Below are 17,360 nucleotides of genomic sequence, written 5' to 3'. Positions count from 1 at the left end.
GCTGCTGCGTGAGCAAACAGACATGCTCCGGCGTCTGGTGGAGCTTCAGGAACGGCTGCTGGAGAACAGAGTGCCGCTACAGCCCCTGTATAACCCCCCTACCTCCTCACCATGTTCCATAGCCTCCTCACCCAGACGTTTAAGAACACGGGGGGGGGAGGCTCCGTACACCCTCCCATTCCACCCCAGTGGACAGCCCAAGCAAAAGGCTGCCATTTTTTTAACCTTTTTTTACTGGGCTTTTCCTTCCCGCTGATCCTCCTCCCAAACCCCACTCAGGTTCTCTCCCTCTTTTTATAATCAATTAATAAAGAATAAATGATTTTTAAACAATGGTGACTTTATTTCCTTTGAAAGCAAGCTGGGGGAAGGGGGAGGGTGGGTTCCTTACAGAGAATGAGTCAATAAAGGGGGCGGGTTTTCAGGAAGGATAAACAAACATAAATTTCACACTGTAGCCTGGCCAGTCATGAAACTGGTTTTCAAAGCTTCCCTAATGCGCAGCGCTTCATCGTGTGCTCTTCTAATCGCCCTGGTGTCTGGCTGCGAGTAATCAGCAGCCAGGCGATTTGCCTCAGCCTCCCACCCCGCTATAAAGGTCTCCCCCTTGCTCTCACAGAGATTGTGAAGCACACAGCAAGCAGTAATAACAATGGGGATATTGGTTTGGCTGAGGTCTGAGCGAGTCAGTAAGGATCGCCAGCGACCTTTTAAACGGCCAAATGCACATTCTACCACCATTCTGCACTTGCTCAGCCTGTAGTTGAACAACTCCTGACTCCTGTCCAGGCTGCCTGTGTATGGCTTCATGAGCCATGGCATTAAGGGGTAGGCTGGGTCCCCAAGAATAACAATTGGCATTTCAACATCCCCCACGGTTATTTTCTGGTCCGGAAAGTAAGTCCCTTGCTGCAGCCGTTTAAACAGATTGGTGTTCCTGAAGACGCGAGCGTCATGAACCCTTCCCGGCCAGCCCACATGGATGTTGGTGAAACGTCCCTTGTGATCCACAAGTGCTTGCAGCACCATTGAGAAGTACCCCTTGCGGTTTATGTACTGGGTACCCTGGTGCTCCGGTGCCAAGATAGGAATATGGGTTCCATCTATCGCCCCACCACAGTTAGGGAATCCCATTGCAGCAAAGCCATCCACTATGACCTGCACATTTCCCAGAGTCACTACCTTTCGTAGCAGCACCTCCGTGATTGCTTTGGCTACTTGCATCACAGCAGCCCCCACAGTAGATTTGCCCACTCCAAATTGATTCCCGACTGACCGGTAGCTGTCTGGCGTTGCAAGCTTCCACAGGGCTATCGCCACTCGCTTCTCAACTGTGAGGGCTGCTCTCATCTTGGTATTCTGGCGCTTCAGGGCAGGGGAAAGCAAGTCACAAAGTTCCATGAAAGTGCCCTTACGCATGCGAAAGTTTCTCAGCCACTGGGAATCGTCCCACATCTGCAACACTATGCGGTCCCACCAGTCTGTGCTTGTTTCCCGGGCCCAGAATCGGCGTTCCAAGCCTATAACCTGGCCCATTAACATCATAATCTCCAAAGCACCGGGGCCCGCGGTCTCAGAGAATTCTGTGTCCGTGTCCATGTCCTCATCACGCTGGTCGCTGCGCTGCAATCGCCGCCTCCTCCTCCTCGCCTCTTTTTTCTGGTCCTGGGTAAGCATAAACTCCACGAGAACGCGCGAGGTGTTTATAATGTTCAAGACTGCGTTCTGGAGCACAACGGGATCCATGCTTGCTGCGGAATGGAGTCTGCAGAGTTCACTCAGGAAAAAAGGCGCGAAATGGTTGTCTGCCGTTGCTTTCAGGGAGGGAGGGGGAGGCTGTACCCAGAACTACCTGCGACAATGTTTTTTGCCCCATCATGCACTGGGGTCTCAACCCAGAATTCCAAGGGGGGTGGAGACTGCGGGAACTATGGGATAGCTATGGAAAAGCTACCCACAATGCAATGCTCTGGAAATCGATGCTACTACGGTAGCTTGGACGCACACCACCGAATTAATGGAGCCTAGTGTGGCCGAATACATTCGAATTTATAAAATCGGTTTCCTAAATTCGAATTATATAAATTCGGATTAATCCTGTAGTGTAGACATACCCAAAGTCTAAAAGACGTATTAAAATTATTTATATATAAATGTGTGTGGGGCCCGGCCAGCTATCTCTTCAAATGCTTTCAGAGTATAATGTGGTGGGTTAAGCCAGATGAGTCATGTTGCTGAAGCACGAGAACAGCTTTTTGAAGCTATGCCCCTGAATCATTAATCACAGCCCATAAAACTCTCTGCAGCAGTTTGGGACCACTGTTCGTAGTTGGGTTAAACCAATTCAGAAGCTTTGTGACCATAGGAATGTCTGGAAATACACACATGTGCACATGCTGGAATAAGGGGAACCAAAACCTCCTCACCCCAGAATGCACATGGCAACAGGGCACTATAGGAATCTGCAGAAACATGATTTTGTGAGAACCTGTCTGGAACTACCCCAGCTCCGTCAGTTGCACAGGGTGGGAGGTGGTGATGACCATTTCAAAACAGCCTTCCCCTCTTCAGAAACCCAAAGGCACAGGGGTCTGTGGAAGACTCTCCAGAATTTGACTTTCTGTAGCCTGTGTGTGTAGTGCTCTTACTGTTACATTGCAGCAGAGTGCAGCCCTTTCTCGTGTATTCTTGAATAAAACCGTGTTAAGATGGAGTTTAAGGTTGAGAGCAGAGATTTATGAAATTACCAGTATTTTAGGGTAAAAAAAAAATCACAGGTTAGTTGTAATTATTCCAAAAAGCAAGCATCAGGAAATCCAGTTATGGTTTAACTTCAAAACTATCCAGATATCCTAGCCATAATTCGCACGGCTGAGCTGAATTTCTAACGCACGTGGTTTAGCCCTTTTAAAATCTGAGGGAGCTCTACAAACCAAGCCATTTTTGCTGCAGATCTGTTTAGGTGTTGAGTATGCGAAACTCCCATCTGTAACATTGTGGAGACCTTTATTTACCCTCACAGAACAGCTGAGGAGATCTTATTTTGTAAACTTAAAAAAAAAAAAAAAAAAAAAAACTCCAGGCAGACATTGAGCATGGAAAATTTCAGCTGCTAAGGGCTGTTAGAGAAAGCTATGGGTGACTGAAAAGAAGGGTGTGTTTTTTGAAAACAGCACTTGTCACCCACCCCGTCTCTTGCTCCTTGGTGTTCCCATGATAGGATTGGTTTGGGTATGATGAGCTGTGGAAATTCTTGAAGAGAGAGTGTGTGTAGAGGAGGTTGAGGTCCTTAGGAAGTCAGGAAAGGGATAAACTTGGCTTTGCATGCAACATGTTCACCTGGGTATGAAATTGGAACTGGAGTGCACTGGAGATGTTATCTTTGGACTTCAGTTATTTCCCCACTAACCGTAACTGTAAAATACTAACTGCTTTTCCTTTGCATTTATTGGACGGCAATAGTCAGATACATATTAAAGCAGTGACTTCAGGCTACACCCTGCCATGGAACATGCTGGGAAAATCCCCAACAATTTGTAACCGACCACCCATTTCCTGACAGACTGTATTGTGTGTCGATTTCCCTGCAGCACTGAATAGAGGCGGGGGATGGGGAAGATTCTGTGCTGCATGTATTCCAGCAAGATGCAGAACATGAAGAAATGCAGTGTTAAATATCCTCAGGATGTGAGGAGGGAGTACAGGGTCTTGTGCAAATGCACAAAGGGGCATTTTTCTCCTGATTTAAAACAAAGAAACACATGTTTTGGCTGAGCAACTCTAACTGGCCTTTCCAGTAAGAGCATATATTTTTCACCCATTTAGGTAAAATAGATTTAAAAAACTTAAGAACGCATTTTTATTATTTGCAAAACAGCTAGTTTGATAATCATGTAAATGATATTATCTATGATGGGATTTACTTTTTGCTTCTTTAGACTCTGGGAGATCCTGTGTCTCTTTTAAAAGAAAAAGAAAGAGAGAGCAAGAGAATGTTACAAACATGTACTTCTAGTCCCAGACGCAGTCTGCCAAGAGGTAGAGGTGAGTTGAGTGAAAGCCAAATAGCCAAATCCAGTTCACATTAAAGTCAACGAAAAGGCTCCTGTTGAATTCAGTGGGAACTGGTTGGGCAGTGGGGCAGGAAGATTCCTGTGAGGATGTGGAGAAAGGTCTCTAGATAGCTGTCCAAAAATAGTTTTGCTAAACAATTCAAATCAGAAACATTAGAAAACTGTTCATGAGTTCCCTATTGAGGGCCTTTGGTGTCCGACATTTTCCAGTAACACTCAAATGAGGTTCTTGTGGAGTGATCAGTAAACCAGAGGTGTGTGTGTTTATGGGGACAGGGGGTACAGCAATTAAATGAATTATTTATGAATTACTCAGAATATGATTAACACATAAGACTTTCTGTGAATTGAGGGAGCCCTTTGCTAACTGTTGTTGCCTACCAAAGGGAAGTCAGGTAGAGATGCAGATTCGCTCCTGGATCTGTTCATAGGCAAGAGAGCCATTCTGAAAGATACGGTTTTCCACTGTGCAGGACTCACTAAAGTTGTTGTAAATTCCTGAAAAGGAAAGTTCATCCAAACAAGTTCTTCCATTTTTAATCTTCTGAATAAGTCCTCTTAGAATCTCCTTAATAGTCGTGCTCTCATCTTTTCTCTGCATGTCCAGCCAAGCATGTAACCAGGGAACAGCCTCTCTATTATTTTCTTTGTCTGTTTTAGTCTGATTTAGGCCCAGCTGTGACTGATAAACTATGCTGGTTCATGGTCCTGGCTGACTTCCATAGTGCAGAGATTTAAAAGCAAAACAATTTCACTTCAGTGTAATCGGTTATTTCAGGATCTCCCATAGGTCCAGAGCCCTTCCTGGATATGCTAGTCAGCTGCCAAACACTGACTTGTCCCAGCAACCACCCACCCCTTTGAGCAACCTCTCTTCTACACCAGCCATGCCTGACACATTTTATGCTATTCCGTGTCCTAACCTGCCAGTGCTTGGGGCAGGGTTTATTGACCAAAAGCTTATTGTTATAAGCAATTTATTTGCACACAATGACACACATGGAGCAGAACAAAACTTGACAGCGGAGGAAACTGAAGGAGTGCAGGGGTGTGGAGATCCAAGGGTTTGTGGAAGGCAGACTGAAAAGGAGCAGAATATGACTTAGGAGGTGCAGAGGAATAGGGGTGACAGATGGAAAATGTGAAAGGTGCAGTATTGTAAAGGGAAAGGGAGTGAAAATGTGGGGGCAGGTAAATATAGACTGGAAGCAGGACACTGTCAGGGAGGGGGATGTGAGTAAAGAAGAAGACTGGGTGGGCTGGAGAGGAAGACAGGAAGGGAGACGGAGTAGTGATAAAGGAGAGGTAGAATGGCAGCTCCCCCTTTGCAGGGATTAGCAGGGGCGAAGGAGTGCCCTCCAAGAAGCCAGAGGGGTAACATGTTTTTGCATGTGTGTATCACCTTGAGTTTTGACCCTGAAATGTTCACACACTCACACACTGAGGGGGTGGTCCACTTAAAGTCTGGGGGTAGAATGGGAGGAGGGGGGCTTTAATTAGACAATAATGTATGTTAGTGTGCCTTGTCTACATTAGACTTCAAATATGTTAGCTAACACATGCTAGCATCACACCTTAAATCCTAGTCTAGACAAGGCCAAAATGGCCCCATGGGGCTCCCTGGTTAATGTCCCATCATTTCCACATTCAGTGTGCTCAGTTTTACAAGCTAGGATGGCTATTCTAATTGCGGGTACTGTGAACTCTCCCTGGGGGAGCAAAATACGTAACATCCTCCCCAAAATGGATGAAAAGGCCACTTCATCTGGAACCTCAATTTTATGTTAAGGCAGCCTCACAAAATTCTACTTCTACATCTCAAGGACAAGTACAGGCTAGTAAAATATCATTAATGGCTTTTTTTTTTTATCACAAGGGTGGACAAGTCAGTTTTGTGCCTGGGCCAGTAAGGACAAGTGTGCAAGGCTTTGTTTAGGGTTCCAGTTCCCATGTATGTAGGAGGACAAGGTAACAATAGCACAGTTAGTGATGCTGAGGCCAGAGCAGGATCCTAAATGACTTGGAGTCAGGCTTCCCCCCCCCCCCCACCTTTGCCCACTGACTGCAAGTAACTAATTCTGTGTGACAGACTTGTAGAGCAGTGTAAGAAACAGCACACTGCGGGAAGGAGAGTCTGATGGCATGGGTGCTATATGCCTCAGGAGAAGGGGGAGAGGCTGATTGTGCGAGAAGCTAGCTGGAGCTTGAACAAGGAGTGAAATGGCTTAGAAACCTCTTCATCGGCTTTGTCTCGTTTTGTTCCAGGCCTATCATGACTGTGAGATTCAGTCTCTGAAGGAGTAGGTACTCTTTGTTGCCATGACGACAGGCGACTGCTGCCACCTACCTGGCTCATTGTGTGACTGTCCAGGAAGTGCTGCTTTGTCTAAGTCAGTGGAGGACTCCGACATCGGGCAACCACAGTATGTCACCCAAGTGACTGCAAAAGATGGCCGGCTGCTCTCAACAGTGATCAAAGCACTGGGAGCACAAAGGTAAAGGAACATTGCTCACTGCTTGCGCTGGGCTGCATCAGCCTTTTGCTCTTCGCTATTACTAGATCCCAGCCCATTTGCCCAGGAGCTTCATGGTAAACTAACATTGGAGATGATATCTGTTTAGCCAGACCTGTCCAGGAAATAGACCCTAAAATGGAACCAAATACTAATCAAATACATACAATTAATTAGGCTCTCAAATGTCCATTGCATCCTAAGCACACTACCTAGCACTGACCAAGCCTAGGCCCTGTGTGCTACAACTGGCATCAGCTGGGGCTGCAGTGAAGGTGAGACATCCACCACCAAAAAAGCCAGGGACTAGGCTTACTGTCATGATGATTTAAGCACCAAAGACATAAGACAAAATACAATCCTTGCTCCAACAAGCTTGTGATGTAAAAAGTGCACATGCCGACTATGCAATGCCCTTTCTCCCCAGCATACTGGAACAGCAGGGCACTTATATTTGAAGAAATCATGGTGTCCAAATATAACTAGTGTAGGATTCTTGTATATTTGAATATCCCAGCTACTCACAAAAATGGGCAGGCAGAACAGAGGGTCGGTATGATGTGCCTGGGAGTCATAGAGGGTGATGTGTGTCAGTTGAGTCCCTTCATGTGTCTGGATAGAATCTAACCAAGCTAGTAAAATTTAAAGCTGTATCTTTATAGAGCATTTGCCAAATTTTTTTTCCACATCTGACTTCCAGTTTTGTCCTCTGCCGACTAGACTGTGTCTTAGTAGACCTCCAGGATTGTTGATTCAGCAAGCAAATGGCAGCGAAATGTGCTGAAACTTTTTTGGTTTAAAAAAAGCTCAGATAAGCTGGGCAGTCCCCCTCTGCAGAGAACACTGGCCTCACATTCAACTCAGCTAGTGAGTTGGTCAGAGAACTTCGTTTCAAATCCTCCCTGAGTGTCAGTTCTTCTATTCCATTTCAAATCTATCCATAAACTACAAATAAAGAATTGATGAAGTGTGGAAAATGGTGACTCTATGAATATGTGGAAGGAAGAGCTAGACACAGACATTGACAAAGGCAAAACCGAATGCTTTGTCTAACAAACCTGGAGCAGAATGGTGGAAGTGAGACTTGAATTTCTTTTCTTGGGGACTGCAATGGGAGTTCATGTTCCTCTCTGCAAACAGACCATCTGGGTTTTATGGGCCGGGATATAGGAAGTCTGGCCTAATAGTCAGAGAAGGAATAAGCTCTAGTGGGCAGAACAGGCGTCCAGGGTGGGGAAGGAAGTCAAAGGTCAGCATCAGAGTCAACTGCCAGTTGTCAAAAGCCAGAGTCAGAATCAGGAATCGAAGCTGAGGGTCAGAGCCAAAGTCAGATGCCAAATGTCAGAGCCAAGGGTCAAGCTGGAGTTGGAGCCAGGACTGGTCAATGAGGATTGGAGGTGAGGCAGGGAGGAGCCAGGAACAGGAAGAGAGGCAAGAATCAAGCATGGAGCAGGAGCACAGTGGGAACAGGAACGAAGGTTGGGTAAGGCAGGAGCAGAGCAGGAACAGGATTGGGTGCAGGAAGCAGGCACACGCAGGGTCCAGTGCAGCCACAACAGGAAACCACTTTGTTACTTGGACAAACTTCCTATTCCTCCTCCTGGTTTAAATAGCGTAATTGGATCAATCAGTGGAGCCAGGCAGTCCTCCAATCAGAGCTCCCATGGGTGGTGCCTTGACTGGGGCTATTGCCCTAGTAGCTTCTCAACCCACCTAGTAGCCATTGGGCGGAGGCCAGGATGTGACAGTTGTCTGGGGACTCCCAGGCCTGGGTTCAAGATCTGGGACATCACATCACCCCCCTTCTTATGGCAGCAATGGGATGGGCTTTTCAAGATGGTTCTTGTGGAATGTTCTTACAAATTCGGGGGCCTGGACATGTTCAGCAGGCTCCCAGGAACGCCCCTCAGGCCTGTAACCCTCCCAATCAATCAAATGCCACAGCTTATCCTACTTGGTTTTAGAATTGAGGACTTCATGGACGATATACTCTTCATGGTCCTGCACACACATCAGAATGGGGGGTGGCTGGATCCGGTGGGGAAAAGGGTTAGCCACATATGGCTTCAACAGGGATGCATGAAATGCTGGGTGGATTTTGAAGGAACAAGGCAGGTAGAGTTTGAAGGTGACAAGGTTGATCTGTTAGTGGATGGTGGACCAAGGAATTGGGCAGCCCTGATTGAGTTTATGGGATGGTTTGTTGGTATGGAGGAGCTCTGCTGAGTGCCATACTTTATGGCCTACAGTGAAATCGGGGCCTTTTTGTTGCCATTGGTGCTCATATCGCTTGTTGTCCTGTTTGGCTTCCTCAGGTGGGTTTTTAGCTCCCCCTGGGTATGATGGATCAGTTGTACCCAATCTGAAGTGGCTGGAGTAGGGGAGGTTGGGGGTAGTTAAGGATGGAATTGGGGATGGAACATGTAGTTTGCAATAAAAGGGCTTCATCCTGTGGAAGTGTGTTCAGTGTTGTTATATGTGAACTCCGCATAGGATAACAGTGAGGACCAGTCATTCTGATGGCGGTTGCTATAGCTCTGGAGATACTGCTCCAGGATTTGGTTCACCCTTTCTGTCTGGCCATTCGTTTGCGGGTGATAAGATGAAGAAAGACAAGAGTGTACTCCCAGCAATCGGAGGGCCTCCCACCGGAAGCAAGTAATTAACTGAGCAGGTCAGAAATAATGCGCTCAGGGAGTCCAGAAGGCGGATGACCTGGTTTCCCTGTAGCTGGGTGGTCTCCTCGAAGGAAGGTAACCGGGTACAAGGCACAAAGTGGGCCACGTTCATGAGGAGTGTGATAAATGAAGGTGTGTGTGTGTGTGGGGGGGTAGCTCCCTGTTATGGACATCCAGCCAGCCAGTTAGCCATAAAATCCCTCTTAATAGCTGTTCTCTACTTGCTTTACCTATAAAGAGTTAAAAAGTATTACTGCTTTGCATAGGTAAAAGGAAGTGAGTGGGCACCTGACCAAAAGAGCCAATGGGAAGGCTAGAACTTTTTAAAATTGAGAAAAAACTTCCCCTTTGTCTGTCTGTGGTTGTTCTCCTGGGGAGAGGGGGACAGAGCAGCAATACTGTAAGAAGCTTTGGGCCAGGTATGAAAAATCATTTGTATCATACCTAAAAACTACTTATTTAAAACCCAGAGATGTAATTAGATCAGGAAATGTCTAGAAAGACGCGATTAGGTTTATCTTTTTTATTTCTTTATGGCTTGTGGATTCCTCTGTGCTAACCCCCAGTTGCTTTTGTTTTGCTTGTAACCTTTAACCTGCACTTCAAGAAAGCTATTCTTGTATTAATTCTTGTATTTGCTCTTTTTAACTCTATGTATTTATTTATTTTCTTTCTTTCGTTCTTTCTTAATAAAATTTACCTTTTTTAAGAACAGGATTGGAGTTCTGTCTCTTAAGAGGTTTGTGCACATGCTTTTTTTAATTAGCTGGTGGCAACAGCTGATTTCCTTGGGTTTTTTCCCCCAGCTCTTTCCCGGAGGGGGGGTGAAAGGGCTTGAGGGTACCCCACAGGAAGGAATTCCCAAATACGCCTCCCTGGGTTCTCAAAGGGGTTTTGCACTTGGGTGGTGGCAGCATCTACCAATCCAAGGTCAGAGAAAAGCTGTAACCTTGGAAGTTTAATACAAGCCTGGAGTGGCCAGTATTAATTTTTAGAATCCTTGCGGGCCCCCACCTTCTGCACTCGAAGTGCCAGAGTGGGGAATCAGCCTTGACATGGTGGCAGAGCAGTGGGATCATTTTGAACCAGAAGCAAAGACCTCGGGATTTTAAAAGGACACATTTTTCCTTTTGGCAGCCTGCAAAGCCTGAGAGGGTTTTGTTTTTTTCCCTCTTTATTTTCTTTGCTGGCTGAGGGGGAACAGGCATGCAAAGGGTTCAGCCTACTAAGCCAGGGAGCCCAACAAGCAGTTTATTTTTTTTTTCTAGCTTTGTGGCAACAGGGCAGCCCTGTGCATGAGGTTGCGGTCAGGCACCGAAACCCTAGAGCAACCAGTCTTCCGAAAGTGGTACGCCATGGAGAAGACCAACCCAGATCAAGCCCAGACATCCAGCTCCATGACAGAAATGCAGGGAGGGGATGGGGGACCGGGAATTTCCCAGGAGGGAAGGGTCAGCCCTCCCCAACCCAAGATCCCAGTGCCAGGATGGAGGGATGCCCTTAACCCAGGCCGAGTTCTAACTGTGGAAGACAGGAATTTCTTCCTAGAGATGAAGTGCTTGGAGGCTGAAGCGGAGGAGAAGTGCTTGGAAGTGGAGGAAAGGAAAGAGATGAAGTGCTTGGAGGCAGAACTGGAGCTGAAGCGCTTAGAGCTGGAAAAGGTTAAGCTGGGTCAACCAGGTAGCCCTAGCAATCCTCCTCCAGGTACCACTCCCCATTCCAAGAAATTCCCCACATACAAGGTAGGCAATGATGCAAAGGCCGCCTTAGAAAATTTTGAAAGATCCTGCCTTGGGTACAACATCCCTCCAGACCAGTATATGGTGAAGCTGAGGCCACAACTCAGTGGACCCTTAGCAGAGGTGGCAGCTGAAATGCCTAAAGAACACATGAACGAGTACGAACTTTTTAAACAGAAGACCAGAATTAGGATGGGGCTAATACCCGAGCATGCCCGTCGGCGGTTCAGAGCCCTAAGGTGGAAACCAGATGTGACATTTTTCCTGACATGCCTACCATATTGAAAAAATTGGGATGCCTGGATATTGGGAGCAAATGTTAAGTCTCTGGAATATCTGTCTCTCCTAATACAAATGGAGCAGTTCTTAGAGGGTGTTCCTGAGGAAATAGAAAAGTGCATCCTAGATGGGAAGCCCAAAACTGTAATTGAGGGGGGGAGATCGGAGCCAAATGAGTGGAGGTGGTGGAGAAGAAAGCTAGTAGCAATTGGTGCGGATACCAGAAGGGGCAACCCGAAATAACACCCCACCATCAAAGTCAGCCCAAGGCCCCACCTCACAAGGAGGAGCCCTCCACACAGCCAGGAAAACCCCAGATGCCCTCTCGTCCTACCACCCTACTCTCCAACCATCCACCTCACCCCAGCCCACAGTCAGCTGGGCGATGCTTTAAATGTAATGAGCTGGGGCATATGAAGGCCGACTGCAACTCATCACCCCGGGGTCCCACCGAGAGCCTTGCAAATACCCCCAGAGCGAAGGGAAACTGTGAGTGTGGGCGGGAGGAAGATTACTGCGTGGAGAGACACTGGAGCACAAGTATCAGTCCCTGGTGGACCCCAAATTCGTCGACCCAAAGGCCCAAGTGACAGTGCAACCCGTTAAGGCCGTCTTTTAACTTGCCTACAGCCAAGTTGCCTGTCCAGTACAAGGGCTGGTCAGGATTATGGACTTTTGCAGTCTGACGATTATCCCATTCCCATGCTGCTGGGAGAAGACTTAGCCAACCATGCAAGGCTAACGAAAAGGGTGGGGATGGTCTCCCGCAGCCAGGCTAAACAGGCCTCCACACATAACCCCATTCCTGAGCCTCCTACCAGAACCCACTCTGTGTCCCCTGATACCACAGGCCCGGGGACCCAGCCAGAGGTGGTGGAACCAGACCCCAGACCAAAGACTGTGGGAGCAGTTGTAGATCCAGTTCCTGGAACCCAGCCAGAACTAGCCCAAGGATCAACTGGCAGAGCAGTCAGCACCAGAGCCCATGCTTGCAACCCCACCCAGTCAGGGAAGCCAGCACCAAAGGGCGCCACAGAACCTGCACCGGCAGCAGCAGCAGCTAAACCGGCACGAGAAGCTCAACCAGAGCCTGAAATACAACCTAGTGCACCAGCGGAAAGCAGTTCACAATCGATGGAAACACCCCCATCACCTGCATTGCTTCCAGTGGGTCCAAGTCCACAACCCAGCGAGGAACTAATGTCTCCAGCATCAAGGGAGCAGTTCCAGGCAGAGCAGGAAGCAGATGAAAGCCTCAATGGAGCTTGGACGGTGGCATGGAGTGACCCACTGCCTCTCAGCTCTTCCGATAGGTCCAGGTTTGTTGTAGAAGGAGGACTCTTATACAAAGTAACCCTTTCTGGTGGGTACAAGGAGGACTGGCATCCTTAGAGACAGTTGGTAGTTCCAACTAAGTATAGGGAAACGCTCTTGCGCTTAGCCCACGATCACCCTAGTGGCCATGCTGGGGTGAACAGGACCAAAGACCATTTGGGCAAGGACGTTTCTACCTATGTCTGGTCTTGTAAGGTGTGGAAAAGCCAAGACCAGGTCACGGCCCCTCTCCAGCCACTCCCCATAATTGAGGTTCCATTTCAGCGTGTAACTGTGAATATTCTGGGTCCTTTCCCTAAGAAAACACCCAGAGGAAAGCTTACATACTGACCTTCATGAATTTTGCCACCCGATGGCTGGAAACAGTAGCTCTAAGCAATACCAGGGCTAAAAGCATGAGCCAGGCATTGGCAGACATTTTTGCCAGGATAGATTGGCCCTCAGACATCCTTACGGATTCGGGAACTAACTTCCTGGCAGGGACCATGAAATGTCTTTGGGAAGCTCATGGGGTGAACCACTTGGTTGCCACCCCTTACCACCATCAAACAAATGGCCTAGTGCAGAAGTTTAATGGGACTTTGGGGGCCATGATACATAAATTCATGAATAAGCACGCCAATGATCGGGACCTAGTGTTGCAGCAGTTGCTCTTTGCCTACAGGGCTGTACCACATCCCAGTTTGGGATTTTCACCCTTTGAACTCGTTTATGGCCACAAAATTAAGGGGCCATTACAGTTGGTGAAGCAGCAATTTGGGGGGTGGGGGGGTTTTACATCTTAGAATCATAGAAGATTAGGGTTGGAAGAGACCTCAGGAGGTCATCTAGTCCAACCACCTGCTCAGAGCAGGACCAACACCAACGAAATCATTCTTCTCCAGAAACTAACATTTTGGACTTTGTAACCAACCTGCAAAACACCCTCAAGGACTCTCCAGCCCTTGCTCAAGAAAACCTACAGGATGCTTAACAAGAGCAAAAGGCCTGGTATGATAAACGTGCCAGAGAGCACCCAGATATGTAAGTAGATCAGGAAATGTCTAGGAAGAAGCGATTAGGTTTATCTTTTTTATTTCTTTATGGCTTGTGGATTCCTCTGTGCTAACCCCAGGTGCTTTTGTTTTGCTTGTAACCTTTAAGCTGCACCTCAAGAAAGCTATTCTTGATGCTTAATTCTTGTATTTGCTCTTTTAAAATCTAGCAATAGCCTGAGTTTTCCAATGTATTGTCTTTCTTTCTTTCTTTCTTTCTTTCTTTCTTTCTTTCTTTCTTTCTTTCTTTCTTTCTTTCTTTCTGTCTTTCTTTTTCTTTCTGTCTTTCTTTCTGTCTTTCTGTCTTTCTGTCTTTCTTTCTTTCTTTTTAAATAAAATTTGCCTTTTTTAAGAACAGGATTGGAGTTCTGTCTCTTAAGAGGTTTGTGCACGTGTTTTTAATTAGCTGGTGGCAACAGCTGACTTCCTTTTTTTTTTTTTCTCCCCTCAGCTCTTCTCCAGAGCGGGGGTGAAAGGGCTTGAGGGTACCCAACAGGAAGGAATTCCCAAGTGCATCTTTCTGGGTTCTCAAAGGGGTTTTGCACTTGGGTGGTGGCAGCATCTACCCATCTAAGATCAGAGAAAAACTGTAACCTTAAAATTTTAATACAAGCCTGGAGTGGCCAGTATTAATTTTTAGAATCCTTGCGGGTCCCCACCTTCTGCACTTGAAGTGCCAGAGTGGGGAATCAGCCTTGACAAGGTGATTGACAATAGTTAAGATGCCTATATTTCTATTGTACTCAGGTAGCTCCACAATTAAGTCTAGTGAGATGGGCAAGGGTTGGGCGAGCCCACAAGGTTTGTTGTGTGGCACCTTAGTGCAGACACGTAAGTCACAGGAGGCTACATATGCTTGTGAGGCCACCAAAAGAAATAGGAGGCCAGGTTGCTACATTTTGGAACAGCCCCACCAAGGGGGAATCGTGGCACATCTGCAGGGCTGCCACACGGGGACTGCCAGGGGGAACATATATGTGTCCCTTCACAAAGGTCAGTCTGTCTTGGATCTCATGCACTTCCTGGTCGATGGCTTCTTGATCGTTGAGGGAAGTCCCCTTGGCAGAGGCTGAGCAGATTAGGACAAACTGGTCCGGGAGCATTGTCACACTGAGGAAGTTATGGGACTTTAGGATGTAGGAGATCTCTTGGTTGGGTTTCTTCTGGTCAGCATAGTACTCCACTTTTTGGGACAGGGCATCTGCTTTGCCATTCCTACCACCTGCATGATAGGAGATTGTAAAATTAAAATGGAAGAAGAACAGGACCCATCGGAGCTGTCTGTGATTGAGGGCTTTGACTTTCTATAAATATTCCAAATTCTTATAGTCTGTGTATACTTGGACCGGCTGTCGGGCCCCTTCAAGGTAGTGTCGCCATTCCTTGAAAGCTGGCTTGATAGCCATGAGTTCATTGTCTAGGATTTCATAGTTTTGCTTGGCGGGAGTGAGCTTTCTAGAATAAACAGCATGCGGATGCATCACTTGCTGGCACCCATGCCTCTGGGAGAACACTGCTCCAGTTGCTACATTAAAAGAGTCCACTTCCACAATGAAGGCTTGTGTAGTATCAGGGTGGGCTAGTAAATGCAAGTTTTAGGTGCTCGAAGGCACATTGGGCCTCCAGAGTCCAACTGAACTGAATGTTCTTATGGAGTAAAGTGGTCAGAGGGGCAGTCTGCTCTGAGAATTTCAAGATGAACCAGCGGTAGAAATTCATGAAGGTCCAGGAAACGCTGAACTTTGTGGGTGTTCCGAGGTGCTGCCTTTACCTTTTCTGGATCAATTTTAACTCCTTCCAGGGACAGGATTAATCCCAAGAAGTCAGTAGAAACACAGTTGAAGGCACATTTTTCCAACTTGGCATACAATCCATGTTGGCGAAGCCTCTCCAAGATGGTGTGAACATGAGTTGTATGCTGTTTGGAACGGTCTGAAAAAATAAGTGTATCATCAGGATACATTACTACGTATTGATCTAGGATGTCCCAGAATACCTCATTAATGAAGTACTAGAACGTAGAGGGGGCATTTGTCAGCCCAATGGCATCACCAAATATTCAAAATGGCCATAGCGGGTCCAAAAGATGGTCGTCTACTCGTCTCCATGCCTAATGCGCACAAGGTTATATGCGCCCCGAAGGTCTAGTTTTGTGAATATTCAAGCAGGTACCGATTTCTCACTGTTATCTGGTTCAAGGCCTGGTAATCTACACAGAGATGGAGGCTGCCATCTTTCTTCTTCATCAAGAGAAAAGGCACCCCAGCAGGTGAGGTGGATTTATGGATGAAACCCTTGGCCAAATTCTCCTGGAGGTATGCATATAAGGTTGCTAGCTCAGGTTCAGACATGGCATAAAGCCGGCCAAATGGGACTGGTTCTCCAGGCTGTAAGTTTATAGGACAATCGTAGTCCCGATGGGGAGGTAGGGATTCTTCATACATTAGCAAAATCACTGTATTTGGTGGGGAGTTAATCAAGGATTCCACCTCCTATCTCTGTAGGCCAATCACTACCTCCCGTGGGGCCTGGGTGTCTTCTGGGTGTTTCCCATCCATCAGATCCCAGCAGTGCTGTTGAGAGAACTTTGAGGAAAGAGAGACTCATGACTCCTGCAAGGGAATGAGGGGATTGTGATGGATTAGCCAGGCGATACCCAGAATCGGGGGAAATGTGGGGAGCGTGTTACACCAAATTGCAGCGTCTCTTGATGCCCCCAGATTGTGACCTTCAGGGGGATGGTTTCAGTGACTACAGGCCCTGAGGATATTGGGGGCCCCATCAATGGTTTCTATCAGGCCCTGGACAGACTTGGACTATAAGGGTCTGGTCTGGTCTGTTGTCTCGTCCATAAAGTTTTCTGCGGTGCCTGAATTGATGAGGGCCTTATGCACAGGGAGTTGCCAAGTCTGGTGCAGGATTCTTAGCCTAGCAGGCACTTGGAGTTGTGGCCCCACCTGGTGGGATTCGGTTCATGATCCCTTCAGGACTCAGCCTTGGGATTTAGGGTTATATTTTGCCTTTGTGCCCAGCTCAGACCAGGACTGGGTTGGCTTGTTCTCCAGACCCTTTTGAGTCAGCTTTCAGGCCAGGCAGGTGGAGACGAAGTGGCCTGGCTGGCCATAATAGAAGCATAGATTGAGGTGTTGTCCATTGGGTGGAGGCCAGGATGTGGCAGCTGTCTGGGGACTCCCAAGCCTGGAGGTTTCATCAGGGTTAAGTTGCCAGCGGGCAGAGTCTATCTGCATCTGCTTGGCGTGCTGAATAGTGTGGTGGTTGTAGCAGGTGCATGCAGGGTAAGTGGAAACTCTCACTTCTCTTCTCACGCCTTTCCCACAACTGGTTGTCAAATTATATAGTCAGCTCTATAAAGGTGTCCAGGCCTGCTGGGGTTTCCACTGGGGCCAGAGTGTCCTTGAGCTCCTCACTCAGACCCCATTGGAAGTGGAATAGGTGGGCCACCTCATTCCACTCTGTGTCCGATGCCAGTTGGCAAAAGTGGGCTGCATATGCGGGCAGCAGTACCCTGCCTCTGCTGGGCAGCCTCAGCCATTCGAGCATGTTGGGGGTCAACAGTGCCTGTAGGAAGGTGTCCGAACTGGTTAGTACTGGACTAATGCCCTTTAATAGTGGGGAGGTCCAGTCCAGTGCCTCCCCCGTTAGCAGGCTGACTACCAGGCCTACCTTGGCCTGGTCGGAAGAGTACATT

At 47.5% G+C, this 17,360-nt stretch overlaps 1 protein-coding gene across 2 annotated transcripts in view; it reads left to right on the top strand.

The window, feature by feature from the left end:
* Positions 1 to 6,392: 6,392 nt before the first annotated feature.
* MARCHF2 (membrane associated ring-CH-type finger 2) overlaps positions 6,393 to 17,360 on the top strand; it is a 65,628-nt gene continuing 54,660 nt past the window's right edge. For both annotated transcript variants that reach the window (XM_065422286.1, XM_065422285.1), the window contains exon 1: positions 6,393 to 6,568. In XM_065422286.1, the coding sequence (XP_065278358.1) occupies positions 6,393 to 6,568 (176 nt within the window). The remainder of the gene's footprint in view (positions 6,569 to 17,360) is intronic.

The sequence above is a fragment of the Emys orbicularis genome, chromosome 24 (assembly GCF_028017835.1).
Source record: "Emys orbicularis isolate rEmyOrb1 chromosome 24, rEmyOrb1.hap1, whole genome shotgun sequence".
Taxonomy (NCBI): domain Eukaryota; kingdom Metazoa; phylum Chordata; order Testudines; family Emydidae; genus Emys; species Emys orbicularis.
This window is presented reverse-complemented; position numbering and strand designations above follow the sequence as displayed.